Genomic DNA, 14729 nt, shown 5'->3' on the forward strand with positions numbered 1-14729 from the left:
CCTCTCCAAGAGTGACATAGGACTTTCCTCTTCTGCTTGTGTTTACCATAAAAAAAAAGGTGCTGGTACCAGAAATGTTGGTAACACTGCCCCAAAGTTTCAAAATTTTGTCATATCAGAAATAGCCGGTTTTGATCAAAATTTAATATATATGTTGTGTAGTGGTTTTTGCATCAACACTAGTCAAACTTGGTCAATTGACTGTGAAGCTAAAGCACAAGAACGCAGATATAGAGTACCGATTGTTACTCACAAAACTGAGTCGAACTTAAACTAACATAGATTTAAATATCCTTTGATCCTGACATAAATAATTTAAAAAAATTAAATCGCACAAGAAAAAGCAGCTTGTTTCTGAAGCTACACTGGTGGCCAAAAGTAGATTGACAAATTCCATTTTTATGGATATATTGTATCTGAAGCAAAGAAAAAACCGGTTGAGCTTATTAGTGTTCAGGAATGTAAACAACATAGTTTGAAGAAACAAATTCCACAGATTTTGATTGCTTGCACTTTTTCTCAATATTTTTTTTATCAAATTCCAATAATTTTGTTTGACTACTAGGTGGCCAAAATTGGATTGACAAACAACATATTTATTCAGTCTCTGAATTCAGCATCTATAAATACCAATGTTCAGTCCTTAATAATAAGTTTAGACAATGATAGTGACAGTGAAACAGAATTAAATTTAGAGAAGCAACACATTTAAAACATTTTTACATAGATAAAATGTAAAAGAGAATATACAAAAATAAAAACCTATAACAAATCCAAAATTCATATTTTTAAATGCATTGCTCTGTTTTAAATAATACTATGGAGCTTAGATTTCATGCATTTTCGGAAGCCGTTTGTCGTCAGCGAAAGATCAGTAATATATTTATTTACTACAGATGCAATATTATAAGAAAATGATCATTTAAAAATTTCTTTTCGATGTCGTGGAATATCTAAACGCCGTCTATTTCTAACATTAGCCTGATGATGAATATCAGCTCTAAATATCACCCTATCCAAAAGATATTGTGGGCACCTCATCTTAAGAATATTGTAGCAAAATACCACATAATGTAATTCTCTCCTCGATGACATATTAAGTCACTCAAGATCTTTTAACTTGTGCGACACTCCATATGGCCTGCGAATACCAAAAATAAACCTTATACATGCATTTTGCAACTTTTGTATGCGCTTTTTATCTCTGTTGTCTAAACAAGGGCCATACACAGTATCACAAAAGTCAAAATGAGAAAGAGAGTCGCACAGCATTCGCTTAGTATCTACCTTTAACTCATGGCGCTGCGGATATAAAGTTTTCAACATTGAATAGGCTTTCTGCAATTTTAATGTCACATGATATCAGAATCTTAATCATACATCAATGTACAAACCGAGATTCGTTATTAATTTGTACCTTTAAATTTTCCAATAGGTGCTGCCTTAAATTTTGTTTGGTAAACATCGCAACAGATAACTATCTATAATTAAAAATTAAATTGTTGCAGCAATTCCTCATTAGTCTATATATATTGCAAATACGTTAATTATACTAATTAAAATGTCGTCCTACAAAATATAAAATTAACACTACACCACAGCTTGAAATATAAACAGCATATTTAACAGACCCGTAAGTTTCAAATAAGGGATTAAAAAAATCTCGCTTTCAGAAAAATATTAATTTTTTCATTTAAAAAACAATACCACTTTCTCCAATAAATAACTATTATTAATTTCCCCTGCCATCAGCATAACGAATTAAGGAAAAAGATGCAAAATGAAAAAAACTGTTGCATGCTAACATATACTGCCGTATAATAAATGAGCTTTCAACGCAACAAGTGCAAAATGCAACACGAAGACGTGCTATTAATTTTTTTACATAACCAAAGTGGAAACCGTCACTTGACAGCATTTATAAGCCGTTAAAAGGATTTCGCAAATTTAGTTTCAGCAAATATAACCTAAAGATAGCAATTAAACCAAAAAGTGGGTCTTCAAGGCTTGACTTGTATTAAGAGCCATCGGCGAAATAATTATTAAAGACAAAAAAAGTGCCTAAATTATCCGTTATTATTTCATAAATAAATAATATAATTATCAAGAGTAATTTTCATTGCATAAGGGACTTCAATCAAGATCGAATCAGTAAGAAGTTATTAAATTAAAACATAAGAATTAGTTTCTTGATTCCTTGGTGAAGGTGCCGTTGGCGTTAGTACCAATTTCTGGTGGATCAAGCTTTTTTTTGCTTAGTTGGTTTTTTTTCACGCCGATCTAGTTGCAGGTTAGAAATTATATTAAATTGGATAAGTTCTCTCTAAGAGACCTAATTTTATTGTTCCCTCAATATTATCTTCTTTAAGTCAACACTGAAAAAAGAGAATATTTGAAACTATGAATTGCAGTAACAGGTCGTATTACAAGTTTTTTGCTTTTATTTTTTCATCGTTACTGTGAGTATTGTTGTATCCAGTCATTAATGGATCTACGCACAAGTTGGTCATGGAAACCTTTATGTTGTGGATGTTTTCTGTGTAGTGCTCACATCGTTACGTTAGTTCTTTTTCTTGAATCTCGATTGTAAAGGGTGTCCAAATAGGAACACACATGGTGCATCATTTTTTTTTATCGCAGTTAAAAAAATCTAAAAAAGAATAATGTAAACACTATGCAATTAGTAGCCATGAAACAATACACGGTCGAACAACGAATTATTATTGTTAAAACGCTACAAATATGGAGAATGTTTCGCGGAAACAGGTCGTAAAATTGCGTGACATTTTTGGTCAACACAATGCGACTAAAAGATTCAATTGACTCAAGAATTAAAGCCATTTGACCATGCGACACGCCGTACATTTTCTTCTTAGATATTGTAAAAACAACCAATAGATGTCGATTTTTCGAAGAAATTTTTGAAGAATGCCTTGGTTAATAAACAAAATTGTCGGATTTGTTTATTAAAGAAAATCCTAGAGTTATTATAGTGAAAAGAAAGTCACTGTGTAGTGCGCTTTGATGAACTTTGAACAGGTGGAGTAATTGGACCGCATTTCTTCAACGTGAACAGGGAACGCTATCATAACATGCTCGCTGCATTTTTAAGTCTCAATTGGATGGATACAAAAGCTATGTATATGGAAGGTCTGTCGTATCAACAGGATGGTGCGACATGTCACACTACACACGAGGCTATTTAGTTGTTGTAAAAAAAAGTCCCCCAGTCGTGTCATTTTACGAAACGGACACCAGAACTGGCCCGCAAGATCGTACGATTTAACGCCTTGCGATTTCTTTCTTTGAGATTTTTTAAAATCCTCCTATACGCTAATAACCCAACAACAATTTCACAGTTGAAGAACGAAATTAAAGGTGTTTATCTTTCTCATCTCTAAGATGTTATTTTTGCGCTTAGAATAACATATATCTATTTCTACTTTTTATTTTTAATCCAAAATCTAATATCAAAAATTAAATTAACGTTATTATATATGTTGAAATGTACCTGAAAATGTTCTCTTTTGAAAATGCTTGTAAACTTGACAATAGAGAATCAATGGATATATTTGTAAACAAAACACGCTCCTTGCCCTTGTGCACATGTTGAACTCAAACAAAGTCGTTGTTTACTAATTCTAGCCTTTCAATGTTCTAAGGTATTATTAGTGCAATTGGGCCACAATTGTGTGAAAAATGTAATTGAAAATTTCTCAAAACGAATAAGAGTATCTCTCCAAAGTCGAGGCGGCAGTGTATTGCCTTTATATTAAAATCTAAATAACACTCAATTTAAAATAAATCATGGCTTTTAGTTCACAATTAAAATGTGCGTTCTTATTGGGACACCTTTATATTTGTTACACTGTTGTTTGTTGTACAGTTGCAGTAAATTATGCAATAGACAGATTTGAATTGAGCTATTCTTAGGTTTGGAGATCTTCTAGTCTTCTTTGCTTATTTCATTTGCGATTAATTTTTATTACACGCGGTTTTTCTTTTTCCACACATTAATTCTTCTAGGTTCAATTATATATTTACTACTACTACCCTCTGTTATACTAAATAAATAATGTTTCTTGAAATTTTAATTATTTTAGATTTTAGAAATCTAGTTACTCTTGCAGAATACTAAAAGGGCTATGATGTTTAATTGCTTATTCTATGTACTTAAAATTTCTTAATTTGAGTTTCTTTATAAATTTCCTCCCAAATACTATAATATTTTTATGAGGACCTGACATATTGTGCTCTGCGGTTCATATTTATCGACAAATAGTAGTACCCTTGGTTACGTACCGCACCGCGCTTTCGCCACCACATCAAGATATTTAACTTCTACTCAGTTCATAAGTAAATATTAAAAGATAATCAAATCTGGGTAAAATAATTATCTAGATATTTTCTAGTTTTTAAATATTTAGATGTTATAGATTCCAAAAATATTCTTTTAGCATCTATGTATTACTGGAGTTTAAGGATTTTGAAATGTTTAAAATTAAATATTCTTAGAACTATCAACTATCAATAGGTCTATTCCTCTCTAAGTAATTTCATTAAGTTATAGATTAACATAGGATAATCAAATTTAACTTGAGGTGAGTTACTTTGTTGCATTTTTGTTCGGATTAGTCCTTGCTAAATAAATTTTAATCTAGGTACAATATAAACTTAAGATTAATCATTGTTTAAGAGAATTTAAACCTTATTACGATAATTGCAGCAATTTCATTAAACACTATGAATTTACCTCTATACAGCGCATTTCAACAGTCCCCTGACTCTTCCGTCCCTTGGCTTGACTTCTGAATGTTTGAAGTGCTACAACTGGCAATAATCTACTTGTGCCTGTTATTAACTTATACAAACACGACATTTTGCCTCGTGTTTTGTAAGATGGCGAATATATTATTTGATTTATGCCGTGTCTTAAATTCTTATCGATTTGATCATTTAGCTTTGATACGCCTATTCTAATCTGGTCGATCTGCTCTTTCTGGAATTTTTTAAAAACACTAGAAGATTGCGAGATGTTTTTTTTGCCTTGGTGCTTATAGTTTGCTACAGACATCTTTAGATTTATGGATTAGTATGGCTACTCAAGTTTTAGCCCTTCACACAATTATTTCCTAATATTCACTTCTAGGCAAGTCATAAAACTAAATGGAAGAAGAACAAACACTTTCACAGAACTAAATATAAATTCTTCACATAATGGAATGATTAACAAATATACTCCAGTCTGCTAATTTTGGTTAAAACTATTATGAAGTTCCACTTATCAGGAAACCAATAATATACCAATTTTACCACTGACTTTTAATATAATGTCTATTTTTGTCACGTATCATTTAACTTAATTTAAGCTCACCACAATGCGATTAAAGACTCCAGAATTTGAAGCATATCAATCCCAATATTTAAATTATAAGACATATTACTGATATACATCAAGTTATTCCAATTCATCAAATCAAGGTATTAAAATAAAATATTAAATATTCTGATCCTAAAAACGATATTAACAAAATACTACCAAACCGCAACTGTATTTCAATTTGGTTGTCTTAAATTCCGTGTTTTACATTTGACAAGTTTTATGTGATCTCTAAATAATATTTAAAAATAGGAATATACCAACGCATTGAGAGAAATCTGGTCTTGAAAAAGAACTTATAGGTTTAGCACGAAATTCAGTCATTGCATATAATACCTAGTACAAACTTAGCATATGCACCTAAAATCTAAATAATTCTGGACAGACAGATAACCGGACAGAAACAGACAACTGGACAGAAAGATAAAAGTCTTAACCATACCAAAGCGGTTAGAGTAAACCATTTGCTTCCCGAATAATTTTTGAACGAGTCTTTCAGTCCGGTATGTCCAAAAAGCTGGAGGAAAACACGTCATACAAGAAGGTTTTCTGTGTTTTGTACCTGTAAAGATGTAACAGGCGTAGGACTGGCCAATACACTGTTACCAACGTTGAAAAAACTTGGTATTGAGATTCAATACATGACAGGGCAAGGTAAATTTAAATCTAAGTATACTACGATCTCATAAAAAACTTTCGAAGGATTGAATAAAATACTGACAATGACCTTTGTTATAAGTTAATATAGCTAGGACTATGGAAAGTTTAAGGAGTCCAGCCATTGTCACTTCAGGTTTAGGTGCACCTTATCTTAATTGTGCAAACCATAATTTGAATCTGGAAATCTGTCACGCATGCGCATGCATGAAAATAGTACTGATCGCGACACACAGTGTAAAGTCGGTTAACGACTTTGTAAAAAATAAGAACTCCTAGATGACGTTAGCGGTTCTTCGTTTTGAATTTTTAAGCAATTAATTGGCATCAGGTTGTTTTTCTCTCTCTCTCTGACCAAAGTAATTTTTCTATCTGTCTGTGCTGGTCACGTACGCCATGCTCAAGGATCAACTTTTTTAGGTAAAAATTGAGTTATATGGGCATTTTTGATACCGGGCTGTTGTTGCCATTGTTTTTCCTGTATATAATTTGAATACTTTGCCTGTTGGGATTAGATTGATTTCTGTTCTCGCTGCAACTTAAATCTAAGCGGGGCAACGTTATATTGTCAATTCTTGTAAAACTGCGCTTGCTTATTCATCGAAGAGGTACCCAGAAATTGCGTTTTGGTTCTCATGGTTACCTTATGACAACACTAGCCATGTAATGTGAATAATTACTTTAATATACTTTATAAAAGACCCTCCAACTTCTTGAGTGAGTTATGGAGGGTCTTAAGCTAGTCTTACGCTAGGTCTTAAGTCGAACCTTAAGCGACGTGTTGAGTCTTAAAAACCATCCAGGGCCATATCAGGTTCTGTTCCTATTTCCCATCATAAATTAGAGCTTTTTTAGGATTTCTTGCCTCTTCTTGAGGTTATTGATTGGACCTTAGTCAGCTGCTGCCCTTGAATCTGCACAATGGGTTACAGTCAAACCAGACCAAAGAAACGTGTAAGCAATGTTACGATTTCTGATTTGTTATTTTGATTTTGGGACTAGTCATATTGGCTAATTTATATTATTTAATGGGTCTTTAATTTATTAATTATTGTCTAGTGTCTAAAGTTCTTTCTTGGCAGTTTGCATGATAAAGTACTTTGCATGTTTATTGAAATCATAATTTATTAAATCCCTTTTAGTTTCACTATCCTGATTTTCATACAGTAATATATGTAGGCAAGCGCACTGAAAGGTATATTTATTTTGTTTGATTTAGTACATACATGTTGTATACAGTGTTATCTACGGTAGGTTACTGACTTTGGCTAAGCGGGTTATTTATTTTTTATAACGTTGGTGCATAGAGTTTGAATTTGAGGGATTGTATTTTCAACAAGAAACTGTCTTATAATTTTTACAAATGATTTATTTATAAGTGAAGAAAGATTAAACAACGAACACTGACCAGTATTCACAGATTTTTTTTATAATATAGTGTTGTTAATTGAAGCTTACCTTGTGTTTTACTCTATGTTATATTTCATAACATCCTTTTTATTTATATGAGAACCAATTTGTCAGTTAGATGTGCTTTCAACTGCACTTTAAATAAACACATCAAACTGGATGGCGCTCACAAAAGATAAGCATCTCTAGAATAATTCATGTCAACCCACCACCAATTAATGTTCTCCAGACTGATAAGCTGCCGTTAGCATATGTGCCACTCTATTTCAACATCAGACAATTTTTATTAAAAGCAAAAATCTAATAGAAAGTAGTTTGAAAGTTGGTCTCTTAAAATTTTGCGAAACGCGTTGGATTGAACACTTTGCAACACTTTCGAACTGTCTGTTCTACGATACCATAGGATTCATTGTTTCCGCTCTAGAAGAAATGGACGAGCTGAAAGTGAAATCTGATGGTGTGCAGCCAAATAAGCTACTTGCTTCGATTCGAACGCTGCAGTTAATATTTCATTGAGAGCGCTAAAACCAATTTTCGGATTAACTAAAGTCTTAGTTTACAAAAGGAAGACTGTGACTTAAGTAAATGTTGACTTAAATAAACGATATCCATGATAAAATAAAGGACATGTATACCAAAGCAGACGAAACATTTCGAGAACTTTTCGAATCAGCGACATACAATCCTGCATCGACTGATACTGTGCTGACTGTTCCCCGACGAGCAGGACGTTAGAAAAATCGGGACAACTATGCTGGAAATCCTGAAAAGTACTATAGGCGATCGATCTACATTCCATTATTAGACAAGTACTCTGGAAAGCTTAAATCGAAATTCTGAAAGCAACAAAATACAAAATGTTATCCCAGGAAAATGTGCAGAGATTGATGAGGTTGAAATGGACAAGATCATCTCTGTGTTCAAATGAATTTGCTGAAACTACCGAAGAAATAAAATCCGATTTTAAAATGTGGAAAGGTATAAGTAGTTTTCGAATTGATGGGACCTTTAATTGAAAGTTTTAAATTATACAAAAATGTGTATTATTCCAGATTTTGCATGAAACTTCCTATCAGAAACACATCCACCGGATCCTTCTAAACAATACCACACTGTCAGTCACAGTAGTGTCAAGTGAACGGTGATTTTCAACTTACAACAACTACGGATATTGAAGACGTATCTACGTAACAAGACCGGATAAGAGCGACTCAATGGGTTATCGTTACTCAATCGCGATATTCCAGTGACTAGTCAACAAATACTGAATATTCTGGCGAAAAGAACAGAATACTAGACATTACTTTGTAAACGCTCAATTGCTTTTGTTAAGTGTACATTTCAGTTGCTTAATAACAGATTTATCTAGTTGATCATTGAATTGTATTGTGGCTTGATTTAGAAGTACACTTTAGATATTTATCTTTCTGTCACGAAACCCATGAATCATTTATCGGAAGAACTGATTTATATTAAAGATTATGTATTACAATAAAAAGAATACCTAATTTTATTTTACTTTTCATCGTCATACAAAACTAGACTATGAGGGAACTTCAACTGTTTTAATTGTTGATTCTCGTTTTTTACCTCATCACTTTCTAAATAGTAAAGCTATGAGCTAGGTTGATTCAAACTCGATAAAGAATTACACGTCAGCACAAAATGACCACTATTACATCCTTTCTTAATTATTATTAAAGTACTCGGAGTCAAACAGTAGCAAGGATTCCAAATAAAGTTTTAAAATACGCAACACATATAGTACTTTTCTCTGATTTACTATAAATATAAAAAGGTAAGGTAAGAGATGAGCATTCCAAATACTCTCTAGATTTCTTATCTGTTTATTTACCATGCTCTGAAACTTGTGGTTCGCGATACAAAGTGCCCTTGTATCATAAGGATTTTTCCTATGGACCTCCCCTAAAATATTTTTTATATCCGTCCACGTAAACACTCCAAACTAAGACAACCCATATAGTGCAGGTTATGCATATAGAAAAAAAAATTGAGCATATTCTATATAATTGTCCAGGCACTGGAACTAATTAGGCACGCTTGGAACTGCTTCACCTCGAACGAACGATATAATACTCCCTTAGCAGACCGGACTTAATAGGGGGGAAGTTGGCATTGAGCATTAGAACGATTAAATCCGAACCTAAAACTGTTAGAACTTTATTATTAACACAATAAAACTATGTTAAATGATACTGTATAGGTAAACAAGTCAAATTTATAGAGTCATACTATCCACTATAAATTCCTCTTTTATTTACAAGAAAAACAAGAACCTGGACCTGAACACCTAATAAAATAGATTGTTTAAACGTCCTTGATCACTCAAATAAATACTCCTATATAATTAATAGAGCATATAAAATAATCATGTTTACGCTTTATTTATAAAAAGCAAAATCTTCTATTAGTTAAACATCTCTAGTCTGGGTTCCGGATATACTAATTGGATAATAATAATATCGTGCGCCAAATTTGCAAGGTTTTGATAATCTTCAACCTTCACATTCGATAACTTGTTAATCTACTTATTGAACTACGAAGGCCGTGCAACTCTCTCTACCGGTAACTGAGAATAATACTTTTGGCAATTATTCTAAAGTTTCGATTTACATTAGTTTGTTAGATTTGTTACAAAGTTGCAGTACTGCCCAGCATTATATACTATTAATAAAAGATAGTCTGCATTTTGTAGAAACTTGCAACAGCTATGTGCATGTGTGTATTTTTTATGCAGAAATCGAATTCGGTTGAGATCAAGCTGCCAAATCTAAAAGGAATGCAAATTAAGGTGGAGCTACAAATCTTCTAGTTTTATTCCGAAAAGTTAATTAATGGTAAATTTTGCCTAGCTATAGACAATCTTAATTACAAAATCAGGTCGCTGAAGGACAAACGCGGAAGAGGAATCAAATAACACATCTATTATTCTATCAAAGCAATGCTGGAAGACAGAAGAATAACTACCTCTCTACTTAAGGGTTGCTCGAGGGTGCCCACAATAAGAATAATTTTTCCTCTTCTGTGGTTCTTTCTGATGAATTACCTACTTGCCATTATTCAACTGTAAGGGAGGTGAAAGTCCACGCATACGTTGATGATCCAGTAATCCTAGTAAATTATGATAGAATCGCTTTGGTCATCCAAGAGCTGCTAGATATCGTACTCAAATGGTGAACAAAGGAAAAAATATCCAACCGCAAAAAATGATAATTGTGAAGAGAATGAGAGATAAGACCTACGATAGCCTATGGATTCTTGGTATGGTGGAGCAAGGTGTCTCAATAATTTGCTAAAACGAAACTGAGCCAGGCTTTCAGGACTGGTAAGTCTGCAAACTACGGGTTCTTTTAGCACAGCAACTTGGGTACAACTGACGTCGGAATGGAGCAAATATAGCTACTGGCCAAAATGTGCAGCCACAACAGTTTGGAAATATCCCCTGATATCATGTCAAGAAAGACACATTTACCAAACCTTTTACGGTCATCATACCTGAGAGTGAAGCATAGGAACATCGCAGAATTTGCTGGAAACGCCAACATTAGAAGTAACATCATCTCCCTAATGTGGATACCGGGATGCAATGATATAAAGGAAGTAAGAAGAATACCCTTTAGTATACCGGTCTTTCTATGACATCAAAATTAGCACGATGACTGATATTCTATGTGACTGTCCAGCACTGAAGAGAACCAAGCACGTCACCCTTGGAACTACCTCACCACAAGCCTTTGAGAGCCGTGTGTATACTGGTCACTCTAAACTAAGATATCAAAATTGGCACGATAACTCATATTCTATGTGACGGTCCAGTACTGAAGAGAACCAAGCAGGTCATCCTTGGGAATACCTCACCACAAGCGCAAGATAATAAAAATACTTTTGGGCAATCAACTGATAGAACTCAAGAGACGCTCTCTTTTGATGGGGAAAATCCATAATAGACCAGCGAGTCTTAGTGAAGTGGTGTCAATCGACATTAAACCTAAACCTGAAAGGGCATCAAATATACTCTTTAAGCCTAGGAAATCATTTGGATCGTAGATTCAATCCAACAAATCTGTCATATTTAACATTACTTAGAGGTATTATTTGGAGATGGAACTATGGTACTATTTCAAAGTTATTTTAAAAGATCAACAATTAAAATATAATTTTCCAAACCTGCATCTGCTTTATGTCAATTATCGCGATAAGACGGGTCTACAGAAATATATTAATAGAGGTTGAAACAATAATACAAACTTATTACTATATTTTGCATGTATTGGTATATAATTTTATAATGCCATAACTCATTTTGAACAAATTATAACACCTTCAATTATTTATTATTAAATTTTAGGATGTATTTCTAAAACCCAACATATTGTATCATAAAACCCTACTAAAATTACGTGTTTACAAAAGGAACGACTATTTCAAAGTGACATCAATCGTGCCATAATTTAATTTACAAGAAAGTAAATAAACACTTATTATTTTGTATGCAATATGCATATCTTTTACGAGAGACTGCACTTCATTTTAATGTTTTACGAGTGTGAAATCCATAAAGTACATACATTTCCTATTGGTTTTCCTGGAAAAGATGAAACGACTTTATTGCTTTACAGTCATTGCATGTTTATAGTAAAACATTGTAGTTCAATAACCGCCAGTGATATCAAAATAACGTTTATTCCTATAAGGGATGTCAACATACGCGCAAAATGTTTCTAAAATTTGAATTAGTAATATTGTTAGTATTTCACATATTGCAATCATTTTGAATTAAGTCTGACTATGACGTCTGACTTTGAGATGTAAATAATTACCCTTTAGTGAAACTATTCGTTGGCAATTCTTGCAAAATCACTTTTTTCTCTTTTATTGTTTGTAATATTTGACTACTGATTACTAACGTTATCCAGTTCATTTACATTCAATAATTCAGGTTTTATTTTGATCTATGTCCGACCCAAAACAATTCTATTAAATCACACAAGAATTTTTAATGACTAATAGCCATTTGCGCAATTATATACCGGACGTGGTACAAAACATCACTGTTTTATGCAAAGCTACTATATGGCATCATATTTTATCCGATTAGTAATAAATGCAGAAAAATGTGTTAGTTGTTTGTATACACAATAATATGTATCCTAATGAGGATATATTCTAGATATTCATTTGCATACTGGTTTATTTGTTTTGGTCGACACACGCCCTAATTGTTTAGTTTTTAATAATATATGTAATTGGGTTACGTAAATTTTGATGCGCTATTAGAATTTAATAAAATAATTGTCGCTTTTAGTTGATTTTAAGGTTTAAAGTCAACTAAAAGTTAACCAATTATACAGTTTTCTCAAAACTAAATATATCAGGCAGGATCGATCCCCTAGCAACCATGTTACCATGCTCTCATAAAATAATGTGATTCACAACACTCTTCATAGGGGTTGCAGATAATAGGAAGAATGCGACACTTTTAAACCTTCAGGATAATCAGGCCATTGCAAAGTTCTTCATTTGCAGCGATTTACAAAATCGATGTACTAGCTGCAGCGGACGCAATGGTTGATTATGAGCTTCCTGAGGATGTTGATATCTTGTTAATCAATGAAGTCATCTACTGTTCAATGGCAACTACCTCTTATCCATCTCAAAGCAGACGCATACGACCTTTTGTGTTTAATAAGCAGTATACATCTTTACATATAAACAAATCTACAAAAAATATAAATAAAATTCTTAATTTCCATGTTTTTATAATAAGATCGTTTTGGTTCTGCAATAAGGACATGCTGCGATCAAAGCAAGAAAAATAGTATACAATTGAATTTTCAGTAACAGAAGTAAACTTCCAGTAAATTTCAGTAAGCTTTTAGTAAACCTCCCGATTCGACATCCCTTGACATTGTCTTTGGAGTCACTTAAAAAGTGCAATATAACCTACTTCATTAAAGAAATCTCCGACGACTAAAACTTATATAATCCCAATTATGTCACGTTGTATCTTATTTAAGTATAGGTATGTACTTGTAGACTAAATATCTTTACATAAAAAATACATAGCGTGATTTTTTTCAAATTAAATATTTTACGAAAACCCACAACATTGTTTGTTTGTCAAAAACAATAACTACATTTAATTTGCACCTAGTTGGGCAAACTACCTTTGTGTGCAAAATGGTTTCCATTTTAATATATTATTACCATTCTGACAGTCTTTGCATGTCAATTTAATCATGCGGTATTTGTTGACAATATCGCTATACTACTAATTTTTGTAGCAGTGTTAATATTAACAAACGTTAAAATAAAAAGTGTGCATAAACATACAGGGTGATTAACGACCGATGGTACGTTAGCCTTATATGGAAAATGAAACGTAGCATTTTTCTGAAAATTTGGTAGCAACGGTAACAGACAATGCTCAATCGGTGTAATAAATTTTCAGCACTGCGTTGCTGCTTATATAGAAAAACTGCCACACCTTTGATTTTTTAAATGGAACATTCTATATATTCTTAGCTATTTTGAGTCTCTTAAAATACTTCTCTATACCTATCTCTAGCGGTTTTCAAGAAAAAAATAATTTTGCGTATTCTTTGTTAAAAACCAAGAGATAACTAATTGTTTATTTCTCAGCTATTTAAGTTCCCAAAAAGCTCAAATTTTAAACATCACTTTAAGAGACCATCTTGATTAACTTCCCATAGCCTGATTTAATTAGCATTATACAGGGTTGTCGAAAATTAAATTAATATCTTCCATTTACTAAAGTAACGAAAAGTCCATTTTTTAATAGAACAGGCTATATTTTATTTTATATCCTAATGGACGGTTAAAATACCTTTTATTTACTATATCATATTCCTATACCTGAGTAGCCACAGAGTATTACATCTGAGTATTTTCATGAAATTTGATAATTTTAAACATGTTTACTTTGTAAGCTACTTAAAAACACTTACTATGAAAATGCCAAATGATTTAATAAATGACAGTGACATATTAAGTTAAAATATTAACATTGTGTTTTATGATCAACTTAATTAAAAAATCTAAAATGGAAGATATCAATTACTCAAATGAGGTTTTGATCAACTATTCATTTTCCATGGACAATGTGATCAAATAATAACAAGAACATGTTTAAATTTAACGAAATGTATTCAGATCTACCAACAATGAATCACCGAAAGTTTGTAAGGTTAGAAAATAATTTTGTAAAGCCAGTTACCAATGAAGGACATTATATTATGAA

The 14729-nt window shown here is 32.4% G+C and overlaps 1 protein-coding gene across 4 annotated transcripts in view; it reads right to left on the reverse strand.

The window, feature by feature from the left end:
* LOC126740816 (uncharacterized) overlaps positions 1-14729 on the reverse strand; it is a 166264-nt gene that overhangs the window by 93534 nt on the left and 58001 nt on the right. Inside the window, exon 1 of one of the 4 annotated variants that reach the window (XM_050447006.1) lies at positions 4754-4783. The exons of the other annotated variants lie outside the window; for them this stretch is intronic. Within the exon in view, the coding sequence (XP_050302963.1) occupies positions 4754-4768 (15 nt within the window). The 5' untranslated portion in view covers positions 4769-4783. Of the gene's footprint in view, positions 1-4753; positions 4784-14729 lie in introns of those variants that run through there. 4 annotated transcript variants of the gene reach the window in all.

Source organism: Anthonomus grandis, chromosome 9, assembly GCF_022605725.1.
Source record: "Anthonomus grandis grandis chromosome 9, icAntGran1.3, whole genome shotgun sequence".
NCBI lineage: Eukaryota > Metazoa > Arthropoda > Insecta > Coleoptera > Curculionidae > Anthonomus > Anthonomus grandis.